General features: G+C 43.8%; 1 protein-coding gene across 1 annotated transcript; it reads right to left on the bottom strand.

Moving 5' to 3' along the window:
• Positions 1-3,462: 3,462 nt before the first annotated feature.
• LOC311002175 (uncharacterized protein) lies at positions 3,463-18,260 on the bottom strand. The gene is made up of 10 exons (XM_083993439.1): positions 18,148-18,260; positions 12,862-13,203; positions 11,608-11,709; positions 11,286-11,396; positions 10,923-11,027; positions 10,679-10,798; positions 9,741-10,076; positions 5,172-5,273; positions 4,096-4,425; positions 3,463-4,016 (listed from the first exon to the last, which is right to left on the bottom strand). Exons 1-10 carry the CDS (start codon positions 18,182-18,184, stop codon positions 3,925-3,927), a joined length of 1,677 nt encoding a protein of 558 aa, XP_083849565.1. The 5' UTR covers positions 18,185-18,260; the 3' UTR covers positions 3,463-3,924.
• Between the last annotated feature and the right edge of the window lie 261 nt (positions 18,261-18,521).

Below are 18,521 nucleotides of genomic sequence, written 5' to 3'. Positions count from 1 at the left end.
AACATGAAATCAACATTGACAAAATGACAAAAATACTCACAAAGCTGTTGAGTAAATGACATGTACTAATGTACAGGGGAAGACCAGAAACGTCTCTCGTCCAGTCAGTTCCACATCATTTTATGTTTTAAGTTAAAAAAAACTGTGACTTATTACACATGTACTGCACAAACCACCTGTCGGACAGTTTGGTTTAAGTTGGAAAGATTTGAACTTCCGGGTTCAATACGTCGTTAAGTGATCAAGTTAAAGGTCAACTCTACTGACAGAACTGCTGTTTGTGGAATCCTTTTACTTTTTGTCCAAAAACTTGGTGTAAAGTTTATGTAAAGATGAAGAAAAAAATAAAAATAAAATAAAAGCGGAGTTCCCCATTTGACATCTCGATCCTGGTTGTAAGTCAATACCGTCCTAAAAACCTTACAATTCAATAACTTCACTGTTACACAGTTACATAAATGTTCCCAAATGACTCCACACATCAATGGTCTCCTGTTGGTTGTAGGACAACACTTACTTTTGCATAATTTAGGGGAATTTATTTTGGGATATATATCGAATCATTGTACTATTATACAGTGTAGTGACCCCAAAATAAATGTCTTTCCCCCAAACTGACACTTCACTGTATAATAGTGGAGTTGTTGAATTTCTTTCTCATTAAAGATTCCTCCAAAATCAATCAAAAGCATAGCCTAGAAATCTAGCAGCAAAAATATTTGCTCCGTAGGTGGGTCTAGAAACGAGCCATAGGAACTTTTTGAGTCTCGAACACCGTTTGTGTTCACCAATCACAGCGCTCTATCTGTTTAGAGAGGCGTTGGGCGGGCTTAACGCGATGACGACATACATTTCAATTGGCTTGTCAGGCTAACGTCATCCTGCTCTTTGCTCTGATTGGTCGTAGCGCTACCCTATTGCGTGCAGAGGCAGTTTGAAAGACAGCCTTCATCCCGCCCCCTGGATTGAGCCGAGGTCTACCGGTCGTTGCCAGACTATACATTTTAATGATATAGTCTGGCTTGTCAGGCTATCAAAAGCACATTTTTACAAACAAAGTGTTGTACAGTACATCCACGAGGAGACCATTGGTGTTGATCTGACTTTTTAGTGATCTGTCCAGCTGGTTTTGTGAAATCAGGTTTTTAGCTCCTCGTTTTTTTTTAGCTCCTTGTTAAAATGTATTGATCCTGAAAGTTTGAATCTGTGTCAGATCTGTTGGGCCAGTTACTGACATCACATGTGAAAAACAGTCTGACTTCAGACAGACTTCTCTCCTCCACTTCCACCTCTACCTGCCTACCTCATGAGATGAGTCAGGTGAGGATGAAACATTGGAAGATAATGAGGTTGTGTTTGTGCTCGTGGTCTTATGCTGTTTTAAGTGTCTGTCTTTAACTATAAGAGGACGGAGGATGAACTGTCTATAGTCAGGAGGGAGTTACAGATAAAGGAAGGAAACTGTGGACGCTGAGGGGAATATAAACTAAGACACCCACAGCCCAACATTAATTAGAAGCAAAACGACCCACAGGCCAGTTGGTGTTGTCACCCACATGTTGTTAAACATCTAGAGGCAGAAGTTACTACAACTGTGTCTTCAATAGACAATACAAATACTAAGTATTTTAAAGCTGTAGGAACTTATACTGTATCTGTGACATATCCACATGAATCAGTACTGAAGTCCAGATGCAGTTTAATTCTGTTTATTGAAGCAAAAATTAATTTAAAAAAAAGGAAAGACAAGCAACTGTTGCACAAAAACATCAAGTTATACCCAATGTGATTGACCATAACAACAAACTCTCTTTGTCCAAACTCCTGCCACCACCCAGAAAGGTCAAATAATCAGAAACAACATGCAAAAATACATATACAAACACACTTTGAGCTCCTCCAGTGTGTCAATCACCACCCTGAAGACATTTTAGACTCACTGTTACATCCTCTAAGGCAAGGCAAGGCAAGGCAATTTTATTTGTATAGCCCGTTTTTACAAACAGTTTGTCTCAAAGGGCTTCACATGACATCATAACAACATCCTCTGTCCTTAGACCCTCACATCGACTGAGGAAAAACTCCATGGAAAACCCTTTTAACAGGGAAAAATCTGAGAAACTTCAGGGTGAGCAACAGAGGAGGGATCCCTCACCCTCCCTCACTATCAGGCTGTCAGGCTGACAATAACAGAAACACCATGAAGCAGCAGGTCCTACAGTGAGACTACAGGTAGAGCTGCTATAAAGCTTGAAGGAAAAAAGCTTTTACTTTGGACCAGTCAAGAACTGATCCCTTTGCAGAACTAGGTCTTTGTACATGGGAGCGCTGTGCTGAAATGAAAAAAATAAAAGCAACCGGCTTCACTCACGTCAAGTAGAAGGATTTCAAAGATTTCAATCAATTATAAGACAAAGAGCTGTTTGACAGAGAAGCCAGAGGGGAGGAACATCAAGTATTTAAGTAGCTGAAAGTTAAAAAGATCCGGTCTGGTACGCGACATGTCCAACTCCTGACAGAAACAAAACATGCGATCATCACATTATGAAACAATACAGGATTGAAATTGAATAACAAAAAATATCACACCCTTTAAGGTGTTATCGGATTGGCCTCGCGTCCACACGAATCCGGCGTTTTCAGGGGGTGAAAGCGGTATTTTTTGAAAACGGGTCCCAGAGTGGGAAAATTTGAAAACGCCGCCCCAGCGTTTTCGTCTGGACGGCCAATACGGACTTTTTCTGAAACGATGATGTCATGCCCCCCGCCGCTCTACCTGTAACCTGAGACACACACACACACACACCGCTGCAGCAGCAGCTGTACACTGACAGTCTCGGCCGACTACCGTCAGGTCGCTCAGAAGCTGCGGCTGAATCGCTCCTGTTTAATCATCACTGATCATCATATTTACTCTGACACGACTCCCTGTCAACATTTAATCCCATGTTTGAATTTGAATACAGCGGGGGACTTCTTCTATTGAATTACAGCGGGGACCCCGTCTTCTTCAGCTGTCTTAAGTGTTTATGTGTGGCAGCGCTGCAGCGCCACACACACTCCACTACACACACGCCTGCAGTATGTAGGTACTACAGCGTTTTGGGTTGTTTTCAGGTGATCTGTGTGGACGCAGATATTTCTGAAAACGATGCCGTGTTTAGGAGATTTTTTTCAAAACTATTAAGAAAAAGATCGGATTCGGTGAAGCCGCGTATTCGTCTGGACGGGGCCACAGAGTGGGGTCGGGGGAGCACATCCTGCTGCACTGTCAGATATTGCCCCCCCCCTTTTTTTCAGCCTCCTTACATTATATATTTTAAATGAACTAACATCACTTTGTAGGAATGTTTTCACTTTAAATACTTATCTTTGTAACTTCGCCCTAAAAGCAAAATTAAACTGATCATGCTTCAGTTTCTGGAAACTAAACATCACTGGTTAAAATCCTCCACAGTCACTGACGTCGTCGCGCTGAAATGAACCAATCTGTGTCCTTCAGTCAGAGTTTCTACAGGACACATCTGAGCTGAACTCTATGAACCAACTCACATCTGAAACTTTTGCTCCACCAGAGCTGAAGCTCAACCTTCAGCCTTTAGCTGCAGGCTGAACAAGCTAGCTACCACGTCAACATCACTGTGGTCCATGAACTGGCCGTCACCATGACGCAACTTTGTCTCTCAGCGGGAGAATGAAGAAGTATTTTTTCAATTATATTTTAGCTTTTCTCTTGTTTTTCATGTGTGGTACTGATCAATTCTGATCAATACTCATGAATATTGAGTCTGCAGACTGTGAGTCAGTAGATTCAGTAGCGTCCTCCTGTCTTCATCCATCCTCCATCAGCTCCTTCACCTCCATCTTCTCTCTGGTTCACACAGTCAGATCCTTTCAATAATCACAAACTGATCAACAGACCAATCAGACTGATTGATCAGCCACCAGAGGAGTTGGATCAGTGGAGCTGCTTCTGTCCTTCATGTCGACTGTTTCAGCTTCAACCTGAGTTCTCTCTGTAGACGAGACAGAAGACAGTGAGACAAAGACAAACAACCAGAGACAAACAACCAGAGACAAACAAACAACTCTGACCTTTGACCCAGAGAAACACAAATGTCTCTCTCAGTAATTTTCTCTTCTTGTTGTAGACTCTGCAGGTGTACAGTCCTCTGTCTCTCACTGTGGGGTGTTTCAGGGTCAGACTGAGGTCTCCAGTCCTCAGCAGGTCTTCATTCATCTCTGTTCGGCCTCTGTAAACCTGGTCCTGTTCTTCAGGCTGATCAGAACTGTTCTCATACACATGGACCTTCTTGTCATATATGTCCGTCCACTTCACTCTGATGTCTTCAGACAGACCAGCTGTGGTCTTGAAGGGCAGCTGGACAGACTCCGTCCCCTCCTCCACCTTCATGACCTGTTGGACTGAGAGACAACAAACCACACGATGATGTCATCAGACAGCAGCAGCAGCAGGTTTTAATCTCTTCACTGAAGCATCACAGAGCTGTAGAGGAACCTGAAGGACAGAACCAGACCAGAGGGACAGTGGACACATGGAGGAAGTCAGACCAGATGTTGAAGGTGTTGGACATGATCAGAGTTTAGTTTTGTCTCTTCTCTGTCTTTTCTCTGTCATGTTGACATGTGGATGAAAACTGTCCACTGAAGAGAAGAAGACTTCTCCTGTGTCCGTCCTCAGAGTCTCACACTCATGTCCAACCTCAGAACAAAACACTGACACACAAACGTCCATCACATCAAAGTGTCTCAGTCTGTGAATCTGTCAACACTTCTTTGGATCAATAAAGTTGATCTTGTCAAAGTAAAAGTCTGGGACGGTGCTGCTGATATTGATCAGTGTTGATCACTATTGATCAGGATCAGTGTTTGGTTCTATCAGAGGGACAGATGGACACAGTGGACGCCACAGCAGAGACAGCTGGACAGGAAGTCCTCACTGTGAACAGCAGACTGAGACATTGTTGGACACCATTTTACCCAGAGTTCAACTGAATGAATGTGTGCAGCTGTTCCTTGTCTCTGTCCTCTCAACAAATAATGGAAGATTTTCACAATAAAAGCTCTGTAGTATCTGGATTCAGTGAGTGATCCTCAGGGTTAATTCTCCAAGACTGATGGCAGAAACACACTCAATACAAACATCCTACCTTTTACAAGGCACCGGGCGACAGACACAAGGCACCAGGTGACACCCAGTGGAATCAGGAGACCAAAGAAAATGGAGACTTCAACATCGACAGAGAACATTTCTGTGGATGAGATGAACATAAACAGCAACATGACCTTTACGCGACCTCTGTGACCCTGGTCCAAATTCCAACCAGATCTGACCTCAGACCTGTATCTACAGCTCTGACCTTTATGGGGTTATTTTTGTCTCATAAATACCTGTAAACGCATAGAGGGTGATCTACAAATGTTCCTTGGTTTGCACACTTGTTTTGCTATCCACAAATACAAATTTCTAATTTTTAACTTGTATTTTGGTTTTTACAAATAAATGTGTATTTGTAAATATATTGGGTATTTGTAAATGTATAATTTTCCATTTGTAAAAACAAAAAAGCCATTTGTAAAACCGAAAATTCTGTTTGTCAAGTGTGACTCTGCATTGGATCACCAATCACACACACGCATCTCTTTCCTCAATGACGTATTTCTGAGACATTCCTGTCAAGATCCACACAGATCCACAAACACACAGCTGCTGATTCACAAAGGGCCGCTCTCCTCACCAGGAGGGGCAGTGTTGGCGAGTAGCTGAATTAAAACAAATGAAGAAGACTGCTACTGGATTATCTCGAGAAATTATTTTAATTCCCACTGTTAAAGCAGAAGTAAGCGGAATGTTTGTGTTAATATAAGTCTTAAATAGTTATATCTTCCGACGGCAATCACTTATATCGAGTGTTTGGTCTGAAACACGGGTCTGTCAGTCACTCTGCTCTGCTGTAAGCCGAGGAGAAAACTTTCCTTGTATCCTACAACCTTTATCCAATGAGGAGAGAGAACGGCATAAAGGGGCGGTCCTCTCTGTGTGTGCAGCCAAGGGATGCGCGTGAATGTGGTGACGTAGGGACGAGGGCGGGGACTGCTAACTCCATCGGCTGACAAGAAGTTAGCCAAAACGACCGGATCGCTTACTTCTGCTTTAATGCGTCACTTTATGAAGTTTTAATAATTTTTCATGCGATAAAGTAACTGTTTAGATCCCCAATATGCGGTTAGTTTATCCAAATGACGCCTGTTTGGAAGCTTGCTCCGCCGTTTGCGGAGCAGTTAAGCTCCACCTGTGGAGTAGCTAACTAGGCTACCACCGGACGAGCGGTCTATCACAGAGGCTACAGCCGGGCTGTTGTGGTGTTCGGTCAGCTAAGCCGCGGCGTCATTCCTGGGGAGAAACCAAGCCCCAACCCAGTTGCTGCCTCTGGATGAGCGGATCATCACAGAAGACAAGTGTGGCTACAAAACTGGAGAAAAATAATGTGTCTAGAGTTTAATTTGTGGCCGTGCTGACAGTTTAGCCAGAAAAACTCTAGAATGTTTTTTTGCCTCTCTCCACTCTGGCACCACTCTAGCTCTGCTCATTAGATGCAACACACACCCATTATAAAGCTGAAAAAAATCAGAAAAAGTTAAATATTTGAAAAAGTATAAAAAGTATGAAAAATTTGAATACATCCGATAAAGTCCAGAAAAAGCTGCATGTTTTGATATATGAATTGTTGAAATAGCACAAAGTATGAAGGACTAGAAGAAGACCGTAAAAAGGCGGAAGAAAATGGCCGAACAGAAGAACAATAGTGTGGCCCAATTCCAATCCGACCCCTCACGGACTCACTGACTTAGAGGCGTGTTCACGGGAAGTCCGTGAGTGTGTGAGGGCTGCTCCGTTGTCAGATCACCAAGTCAGTGAGTCAGTGAATGAGCCCTTACTGCCCCCTTACCGTAAGTCAGCACCGATGCTGACTTTGGGTAGGGGAATTACCCACAGTTCATAGCGTTGTGAAGTCAAACACATTAGATGCCGTCGGAACGCAAGTGTTAAAAAAAAAAAAGTAAATTAACACACGTGGACAGAGAGAGCTCCGCCGCTCTCTTTATTGTTAATGGACAAGAGCAACAACCAAAAAAAAGAAAGAAAGAAAAAGAAAAGAAGAAGTTTACTGTCAGTATTAACATGTGCAGTTTGTGATTATTGATGATGATTTGATCAGATCTGATCCGGGAACATTTTTGTTATGAGTCCGTCCACCTCACACACCTTGTGCGCGTTGAAAGTACGTAAATTATCGGTCCAAGACCGGAGTCAACAACATTTTGTTGTCAAGGTAACGTGTTGTGACAGTGTGTAAGTGCTGTTCCATTCATATTTACAGCATCTGGACCCTCACAGACTCTCACACTCTGTCACTTACAGCTGACGTCACTTTAGTCAGTGAGGGTTCAGGGCCTGAGTCTTTAGGGGGTGGATTGGAATTGGGGGTGTGAATGCTGCCCACTTATTAGTGTGAATGCTTTCAGCATTCACACTAATAAGTGGGCAGCTATCAGAGAGAGAGAGCAGCCTCATTTGGTGATAAGAAAAACAAGTCCCCCCCCCCCCCTCCTCCCTCACCAGGCTGAATGAACGTGCGATTGGGGAAAGGAAAAAGAACACTCGCTAGTGGAAGCGGCAGCTCTACGTCACGAACAACCACAACAACGGCAACAACAGCAACTCCTACATCGTTGGTGTGACGTGCAGATCGCAGTGGGACGACTCCTCAGTCCACGAGTTTCATGTCTCAGACCGGATCATGCAGCTGCAGACACACACACACACACGTCTGTGTGATCACGTCTGGAGAGAAGCAGCCTCTCGCGGTTAATGTGCTGTTAAAATCATTTTGCTTTAACGCGTTAATAACGCTGAGAGGACAGTTGAAGAAAGACACAGGGACGTGGAGACAAAGTGTTCTACCGAGTGATTCAGTGATTGTAAGCAGCCTCACTGCTACATTACAATTTACTATTGCATTTTTCCGATTCGGAGGTCGGATTTTGCGAGTTCCGAGTGCAATCGAACGCAGCAAGCGCCGGACCGGCTTGTATCATAACAAAGACAAATTCTGCATTTGCCCCACGGACACTACACTGTTGTCTATTTTTTTTGTAAATTTAGTTATGGCTCCCCCCGACCTATCTTTTGCATATTTCAGCTTATTTTATGCTATTACTGATGTATTTGCGATAATGCTCCTTTAATAAAGTGACGCATTAACAGTGGGAGTTAAAATAATTTCTAGAGATAATCCAGTAGCAGTCTTCTTCATTTGTTTTAATTCAGCTACTCGCCAACACTGCCCCTCCTGGTGAGGAGAGCGGCCCTTTGTGAATCAGCAGCTGTGTGTTTGTGGATCTGTGTGGATCTTGACAGGAATGTCTCAGAAATACGTCATTGAGGAAAGAGATGCGTGTGTGTGATTGGTGATCCACAAATGCAGAGTCACACTTAACAAACAGAATTTTCGGTTTTACAAATGATTTTTTTGTTTTTACAAATGGAAAATTATACATTTACAAATACCCAATATATTTACAAATACACATTTATTTGTAAAAACCAAAATACAAGTTACAAATTAGAAATTTGTATTTGTGGATAGCAAAACACGTGTGCAAACCAAGGAACATTTGGCAGGTCTGTTAGTGACTCCCAGTATCTCTAAAAACAAACTGGGAGGTAGAGCCTTCAGTTACCGGGCTCCTTTACTGTGGAACCAGCTCTCTCCATGGGTCAAAGAGGCAGACACTCTAACTACATTTAAGTCTAGACTTAAGACCTTCCTTTATTACAGAGCTTTTAGTTAGGGCTGGTTCAGGTAGCTCTGAACCATTTTATAGCTACGCTGCTATAGGCTTAGATTGCTGGGGACACATCTGGTTACACAGAGCCCTCTCCTCTCCCCTCCTCTCCTCCCCTCTCCCCTCCTCTCCTCTCCTCTCCTCTCCTCTCCTCTCCTCTCCTCTCCTCTCCTCTCCTCTCCTCTATTCTCCTCTCCTCTCCTCAGTATATTTTTGAACTGTCATTTTCTGCTGCACTTCGTAGTTTGGCCTTGGTGTCTCGCACTCTCTCTGTGTTTCCGCAGATCCACCGGAGCTCCATCTCTCTGCACCAGCCGCCGCTTGCATCGCCCCTCCCATCCCTTCCCCTGCTGTTAGACCGGCCTCCCCTCCCTTCCCATGGACCAGTCTACCACCCAGTCCTCCCATCGAGCTGGCCGGCTCCCCCTGCCCCCCCCCCCCCCAGCAGAGACTGCCTTCATCAACTCCTGCTAACATTTCCATGTTTCTCACATTCTGTGTTGTAAACTGTTTTCTTGTCTGTAACAACATCTATTGCACGTCTGTCCGTCCTGGGTGAGGGATCCCTCCTCTGTTGCTCACCCTGAGGTTTCTCCGATTTTTCCCTGTTAAAAGGGTTTTCCGTGGAGTTTTTCCTCAGTCGATGTGAGGGTCTAAGGACAGAGGATGTTGTTACGATGCCATGTGAAGCCCTTTGAGACAAACTGTTTGTAAAAATGGGCTATACAAATAAAATTGCCTTGCCTTGCCTTGCCATTTGTAGATCACCCTCTGTGTGTTTACAGGTATTTATGAGACAAAAATAACTCCATAGACCTTTGACCTCTGACCTGTATCCTGTACTGTAGGTGTGAGTGTGTGTTTCTGACCTTTGACCTTCAGCTGTATGTTTCTCAATGTTCGTTTATTTCCAAACGCTGAGATGATGCAGGTGTAGTTTCCGCTGTGAGCGAGGTGGAGGTACCTCAGAGTGAGACTGAGGTCTCCAGTGGTCAGAGCGTCAGTCTTCATGGACGTTCTGCCCCTGTAAGCCTGGTTCTGGTCTCTGAGGTCATCACCCAGCTGGTTTCTCTGGTGGACGGTTGGAGGACGGAGGTCGTGGCGTCTCCACGTCACTGTGGGGTTTCCGGGTAAACGAGAGTCCTCACAGGGCAACAGGACCAACCACCCACTGTAGACCTCCACAGTGTCTCCATGCCAGGACGCTGAGAACAGAGACAGGAACATGGATCAGTGACGTCCACATGTCCACAGAGTGAAGTAGAGACACAGTCACATCATCTTACTGCAGCAGATCAACACAGAAGATGAAGATAACACTTCGTGAACCTGAGGTCATTTATATTTAAACAGGGCTCTGATACTAAACACTGAATAAACTGAGGTGCAGCTCTCTACAGCTGAACTTCCTGTGTTGTCATGGTGTTTTCTACAGGAGACGTCTGAGGACAAAAGAGGTGATTGTGATTTAAATGTTGCATCACTAACTGAACTGTCTGGACCATTGACTCATAATGAGTTAATGCAGAGGAGCTGCAGCCAATCAGAGTGAAAGAGCAGCTGGAGGTGGAAACCAGAGGAGAAGATGAAGCAGGAGGAGCTTCCTCTCTCTGAAGAAGGTCAGTGTGCTGATGAGCAGAGTCTCTGCTGACACCTGGTGGGTTCACACAGGAGTCTGGTCCTCCACCTGCAGCTTTACTACTGCTCCATCACTGTGGTCTCCACCACAGGAGCCAGACCAGACACTGGAGAAGCAAAACAACGATCCTGCACAGAACTGAAGTCGCCTGGACGGACACAAACACACCTTCTCTGGTCTTAATCCCTTTGTAAAAAAGGACACTGGAAACAACAACAGCAGCAGCAGACAGGAGAACCAGGAGAACCAGGAGAACCTTGAGAACCTTGACCCGGCCTTGATGATGTCCTATAGTCGACACAAACAACAACATGAGATAGAAACACTAATAAACAATAAAACAACATTTTTGATCCAATCACTACCGACACACACACACACACACACATATATATATACTGTATATACTAACCCTCTGTGTTCTTTATGTCTTCATACACTTTGGTACCAAGAAAACCCAGGAACATCAGGAACAAAAGCAGAACCACTAGAACAATGGCCCAGGCTGGACTAGGTTCTGTAATTGATACAAACAACATGAGATCAGATGTTAGTGTTGTTGTCAGTCGACAGTGAAGTGACTTGAATGATCCAGAACAAACAGAGACTCAAAAGCCTTGGTCACGTGTGTCATCACAGCAGCAACACACACACACACACACACACACACACACACACACACACACACACACACACACACACACACACACACACACACACACACACACACACACACACACACACACACACACACACACACACACACATTACATACCCACTGGGTCCACAATCCCTTTATGAAGATAGAAACTGCCGACAACAACAGAAACTAGAAACATCAGAACCAGTAGAACCATGGAAACCATCTCCAAAACTCGATGACGTCCTGTAGTCGACGCAAACAACAACATCAGATTCAAATATTAATAAACAATGAAACATCAAAACAGCATTTCTGATCAATTCACTACAGAGTTAAACTTTGAACTCTGACCTCAGTCTACAGCTCTGACATCACATTGACTTACATCAATTTCCTGGATAATTCAATGTTCCCACAAAATGTGTCACACACACACACACACACACACACCTACCTCCTTTGTCCTTCTTCAATTTATACATTTTGTAAGCAAAAACCAGTGAGAGCAGGAGGCAACTGACACCAATGACAGTGTAGCCCCAGTCTACAGGACGTTCTGTAGGTCGACACAAACAACAACATGAGATGAAAACATCACTATAAACTAGGGGTGTAACGGTATATGTATTTGTCCCGTGCCGTCACGGTACGGGGGTCACGGTTCGGTGCACACAGTCACACAACGAATACGTCTGAGTGAATATATATATATAAAAAAAAAAAGAAAGTCGAGTCCTCACTCCAATCTAAGTGGCGGTAATGAGCCTCGAAGCTGCCTGCAACCGTCATAGCAGATGAAGAAGAGAAGTGATGAGAGTGTGAAGTTGCTGCTTCATTTGTCACCGTGTGGCTTCTCAATGAAACACTACGGCGGCGGCGGCGGCGGCGGCCATACTGTGTGTTGCGACCATACTGTGTGTGAAGTAGCTCGCGACTGGACCACCGGACAAAGTCTTTCGGCGCTATTTCACGGATGCGCGCCGCGTCGCTAGAAACGCATCAAACACGTAGCGCATGTTCAACCCGATACGTCAATCATGGTGCAAGGAAAAAGACCAGTTGTGTGTAACAACTTATCCCGCTGCATTTAATTCTCTTGACATGAACACAGACAGGTGAGGAAAAAAGCAGACTGCACACTATTGTCTGATGAAGGGCTAACGCCCGAAACGTCACATGTGTGAGTGATATTAAACTGTCACGGGAGCTTTTAACTAGTGTGCGGTCTCCTTTTTTCCTTACCTGTGTCTTTCTTGGTGGTCCAGCACCTAGTCTTCAGTTTTTTTGGGATGTGCGTGTAGCTGCCTCTGTTTTATGAACACAGACAGGACCAGAAACATCAGCAAAGCAACTGGCACCTAGTCTAAATTAACTGTGTAAACCAACATTGATGTTAGTTTATTGTTTTGTTTTATAATAGTTGCCAGTTGTCAAGTGCAAGTTTTTTTCCTCTAGAATTAATGAATGGCATTATAACACTCCTAATGCACTTGTTTTATTTTATATTCTATTTTTTTTTTACTTTTACAACACAAGACAGATTTTAGTTTTACATTCAATTAGTGTCTGTTGTACCGAAACCGTACCGAACCGTGACCCCTGAACTGAGGTACATACCGAACCGTGACTTTTGTGTACCGTTACACCCTACTATAAACATTAATGTGAAACATTAAAACACATTTCTGATGAGTCCATGTCCTCTGACCTTTGACCTTCAGTGGTACTTGACTCTGCCTCTCCTCTCCCCCCCTCCCTCTGAGGATGCAGGTGTAGCTGCCACTGTCTCTGGTGGTGGGTCTCCTCAGAGTGAGGCTGAGGTCTCCGGTCCTCAGAGCGTCAGTCCTCATGGACGTCCGTCCTCTGTAGTCCTGGTTCTGGTCTCTGAGTTCGTCTCCGTCCGGCTGACGCTGGTGGACGGTTGAAGGACGGAGGTCGGAGCGACTCCACACCACTGAAGGCTCGTCCAGGTCAAACGTAGGAAAGTCACAGTGCAGCAGGACAGACTCCACTCCCTCTTGTGTCTCCAGAGCTGAGGCATGCTGGGAAACTGAGGACACAGACAGAGGTGAGCCAGAAACCAGAAGATAATCAGACTCTGATGAAGATCCAGTGTTTGACCTGGAGCTGCATAGCATTTGGACCATGGAGATTCATTTCTCTCTAATCTCTCTCTCTAACATTCACTCCTAAAAAAAAAAAAATCAAACACACCTGTTTTGTCAAAATTAGCATTTGGACCATGGAGATTCAGGGCCACGGGCCATCGCACCGGGCACTGGTCCAACAGCTATGAAATAGCTGCAGGGACCAGTGCCCAGGGGCGAAGCCCGGGCACTACTGTTATTGTGTGGATTTTTTCTTATTCTTCGTCCTCTTCCGGACTATTTTCGATTCACTACTAGTTTAGTCAAATTATATATCAAAACGTGCGTCTTGATCGGGATCGGTGTGGATTACTTTTCTCAACAGTTTACGAATTTTTCGCGATGTAAGTCGCGAAAAACTGTGCAAAATTTTGCATTGAAGTCAATGGGACGGGCGAAAAAAAAAGAGCGAAAAAGACCAATCATTGGAGTTAAACAAACGTCTACTGCTCAGGCATACTTTCACCTAGAGACTCCATTTAAACTTTAAACAGTAGACACAAGTCTTGTGTATTGTCGTATTACTCCACGTTTTGATAGGTCATATAGTTTTTGATCAATCCATGATCAATGACCATGATCATTTTTGGAGAAATTATGAGATTATAATGGTTGTGTATTGCACGGAATGTTCGTGTCAGAGCGCGTGACATCATCAGTTAGAGTGGGAGAGATGCCAGAAAAACTCCAGATTTTTTCTCTTTCCACACTCGGCCCGGCCACAATTTACACTCTACACACATAATTTTTTCAGAATTTGTAAGACAAACTTGTTATCTCTCATATCATGTGCTCAAAATATCAGAGAGACTTACAGAATTTACAGAATAAGCCTCTGAGTGCGGCCACGTCTGTCTCTGCTCCTCATTGATTCCAATACAAATATTTTCTGAGAGAAGCAGAACGGACTGATGTTTTAAAACTGCCATCCTCTCCAAAATATTTACTGTAGAAACACCAAATCGTACCAAATTTTTCAGGAAGTCCTTAGAGCAATGTGATTTGTGTTTTGTTCTGATAGGAGTTACCGTTTTGTCACAGTAAGCCTAAATGTGAGACCGGTGCAGAGGCATAAAATCACTCTTTTTCTCCACGTTTCTGTCTGTCTCAGCCTGGGGGGGCCCCTATCGCCGTGGTAACCTCTGATCCTCAGGCCAGAGCTCGTTAACTTCATAAACAATCCACCTGGCGCTCGTTTAAATGTTTATAAACACAGACACAGCTAAATCAGACTGACACAGCTTCATGTGATTACAGTTACAGACACACACACACATCAAAACACACAGGTAACATACAAATGCGCGCACTCCTCTCCCACACTCTAACACACACAGGTAACTTCATGTGATTATACACACACACACACACACACACACACACACACACACACACACACACACACACACACACACACACACACACACACACACACACACACACACAGTTAACCTAATGTGATTACAGCTCCTCCATATCAGTGCTTATAGAAAGATGATCATGTGTCTGTCTGATCAGCTCTGTCTTGACCTTAAGATCGTGGGTTTGATTCCCATGTTGACAGAGATGGCAAAACCGGCAGTAGCCCCGTGGCCCATTCAAAATTTCCCCAGAGGAAATTTTCTAGTTTCAGCTGTTATAGTATGACCACGAGGAGACCCTTGATGTGTGTAGTGATTTTTAGAGTCTCTGTACCAGTGGCGTAGGCAGAATTTTAATTTTTGGTGGGCCAGTACAAAATTGGATGGGCCATCTATTCTCAGGACAGTGCATTTCATCTAGCGCACATCACTGTTAACCATTTTATTGCACAACTTTTTTCTTTTCTTTTTTTGTAACTTGCTCTTGACCAACACTAATATTTGATACATACAGATAAAATGATCTTTCCTGCCACTATGATGATAAACTGTATTTAACTGTACCTATGTAAACAGTAAAACTCAGTAACCAATCACACAGGCAGCTCCATGTTGTCCCTGTGTGATGTTCAGGGACAGGTCAGGACAGTCTGAGGACAGACAGCTCTGAAGTCCTATAAAAATGAAATGCACCTGTGACTGTGAGGTAGACGTCTTGACCACATGTCAGCTGATCAGCTGTAGTAGGCTAGAGGAAACTCCGCTCCACCGCGAGGAGCGCTTTTTTTCCCCTTTTTTTTTCCTTTTTAAAAAAAAATTAAGCTCCGGTAGCGACCGGCTGATAGGCTACTGTAAACCAGCGCGGATCCGCTGTTTATCAAAGCGTCACTGTGCTGAAGCACTAGGTCTGTTTGAGCTGCGTTCATGAAGTTAGAGGCTACTTTCAAACTCTTCTGTCAGGCAATGATCAGTTATCAGTGTCTGCAGCTTTTTGACTCATTATAGCCTACTCACTGGTCTCGGTGTTTTAACGATTGTGCTACATGGCTGTGTCCAGTACAACAACAGGTAACATTGTCTCTTTTCACCTCCTCTCTCTCCCTTGTGTGCTCAGTGCGCTGCACCAACGTTTTAAACAGAGATCCGCTACATGTCTGTTGGCTTTGTTTGTTTATATTTCACAGAACAACCCCATTGAAAACGAACGATTAACTGCAGTTAATTTAATTTAATCAATTAAAATTTTCTTCTTATGAAACATGGACGGGCGGGCCAGTGATTCGTGTGGGCGGCACTGGCCCGGCCAGGCCCACTCCTGCCTACGCGCCTGTACTGTAGCTACAACAGTGGAGTTATTGATTTTTGTTTACAGCGTCTTTCTCGTATAGAGATTGCCAAGACACGTGACCAACTGGGCGGCAACGTCATCAGAAACGCAAAGGATTGTGGGTATCTTTGGCCAATTTCCCCCGATCTACATAGCGCGCTAGACACGGGACGATTGATACACAGCGATTTCCTCGAAAACCACACAAGCTTGAACCGTCAGATTTTGTCACTATGTTCAGCACTCAACACCGACCAATCCTGGGAAAGCTTGTGAAATTACGTCACGCCATTCAAAAGTTATTAGCGCGAACCTGTTTTTGACTACGGAAAGTAAAATGTTAGGTGCTGTAGTTTTTTTGTGATCAAAAGTTGTATTGTGTGTTTCATGCAATGATAATATGACCTAACAACTTATGAATTCGTACATAAACAGGTCCTCATGTATGCAATGTCATAGTTTTGAAGTTTAGAGGCAAAACAGGTTGAAGTGTCAGTAGTCGCTGCAGGGACGATTGATACAGCTGTTTCAAATGTCCCTCACGCCACCGTGCGTAGTGATTGTGGTCACATTGCGCGATCAATATCTGTATATAAATCACCAAATTAATACCCTAACTGTTTTGCAATGAACAACAACCGATTTTAATGAACAACATGTATTTTTAATAAACACCACATATTTTTAATGTTCGTGTTTATGACGTGAATCAACAGATATTCAGCAAATGAGGGGAAAATGCCGAGGGTAAAATGACAATATGTTCAACTGTGTATCCATAAACATGACTCAGGACAGGGAAATAAGTAAATGAAATGAAAATGCAGTTGTCCAACAACTCGTACAAAAGAAGAAAGGCGAGTTTAATCGAAATGCGGATCTTGACAATTACGCACGGGACAAAAATATTTATTTGACCTATTTATATTGTGAGAAATTATGTGACATTTTGGCAATAACTAGTACACTAGTATGTTGTCTGATATGCTGCATAAAAACGAGAGTAATGTCAGTAGTTTCTGTTTAAAACATGCTGTTTCAACCGTCCCTCCTCTGTGTCTCAAACGACCCGCATAGGTGGGGCGTTTGAGACAAATGTCAACTTACGTTCAAAGTTATAAAACAGCGCGATCATCCAACATATGTGTTAAATTACACTTGTAATTAAGAGAATACACATGTGAGTTGTTGATCACATGATAAAAATGTTTGTGTACATAACGTCATCTTTGAAAAAGACGTCTAAATGAAAAGTGTATCAATCGACCCGGCGCTCCCCTAAATAATAACAAAAGTACAATAAAAAAACAGAATTAACTGGCACAATGCAGCGGGCAAAGGGAAACAACAAAGAACCATACCGCCTAAAACTAAATCCAGCCGCAAAGAAACGATACGAGGACAAAATAAAGACAATCAAAGGGCTGGATCCCTATGAACATAAGGTGTGGTCCGCTGACATTAACCTGCTGCCCAACTTTCCATGCTGGTAAACAAAAAAACGAAAGTCCATTGCGGATCTTTTTGCCCTGTCTATCGTGCGAACGACTGTTGCAATTCACAACACAGCAGGTTGACGGCATCTTCAAACCAGAGCAGTAGATATTTGAAACTGGCGTTCTTGCCTCCACAAATTCAAAGTCTGGCGCGTTTGTTTGTGCCATAGATTCCCACAATGCTTTGCGTTCCCCGCCGGGAATACGTCATGATGACGACACGCTGGCAATCTCTATTGCAATTTGCAGACGGTGCCTGAGCACTCCTCCGGCTGCCAGATCAAAGTTATCCGTCCAGCTCAGAGGACGGCTTGTTTTTGTTATAAATCAGGTTTAGATTCTTGTCGCTAGTAGTCTGTGTTATGGGCTCTATGCACAGCTCCAGCACTTCCTGAATTTATGGCAGGTCCTTCATTTCCTGTTTTACATTATTGGACACACTGATTAATCCAGGTGTGTCTGAGTAGTCCGGTCGGACACACCTGGATTAATCAGTGTGTCCAATAATGTACAACAGGAAATGAAGGACCTGCCATAAATTCAGGAAGTGCTGGAGCTGTGCATAGCCACCTCAGACTTATCCGGGAAGTTCGAATCTGTGATTTTCCAACTTTACCGAACTCCGTTAGTTTATTTAAATTAAGATAGATGACGTTTTCTCACCGTACAGCAGCGTCACAAACACCACAAACATCTTCATCTCCTCGAAAAACCACAGACCCGCTAAAGCCGTTTCTCCATGGAGTGAAGGACGGCGATAACCGAACTGAACCAGATCCCTGTAACGGTGTTAAACTTTAACTTTCGATTTCAAGAGGAAGTGACGGGCCACACCCTGCAGACCTCCAGTGTCAGGCCGCTCGGGACAGGGAGTGCACGCAAAGAACTTAAAAAAATAAAATCATGTAGACATTTTTGGAGGAAAGGGGCCGTTGATTTATACAGGCTATTTCATTTAACAACAATGTACAGCAACATTACAGTAGGCCTATTACAACGTATATTGGCTTAAACTCCGAAGTTCATAGAAAAATATT

This window comes from Trachurus trachurus (genome assembly GCF_905171665.1).
Source record: "Trachurus trachurus genome assembly, chromosome: 18".
Classification (NCBI taxonomy): Eukaryota; Metazoa; Chordata; class Actinopteri; order Carangiformes; family Carangidae; genus Trachurus; species Trachurus trachurus.
The sequence above is the reverse complement of the archived record's forward strand: the minus strand, read 5'-3'. Positions and strand labels throughout refer to the sequence as shown.

Bases quoted from the DNA above. Each gene is read 5' to 3' on its own strand.
- LOC311002175 (XM_083993439.1), bottom strand. From the start codon at position 18,184: ATGAAGATGTTTGTGGTGTTTGTGACGCTGCTGTACG. The intron at 4,426-5,171 runs GTAGGATGTTTG...GTTGTCTCTCAG, and splicing joins CGCCCGGTGCCTTGTAAAAG to TCCAACAGGTCATGAAGGTG. The intron at 4,017-4,095 runs GTCAGAGTTGTT...TCTCGTCTACAG, and splicing joins TGTGTTTCTCTGGGTCAAAG to AGAGAACTCAGGTTGAAGCT.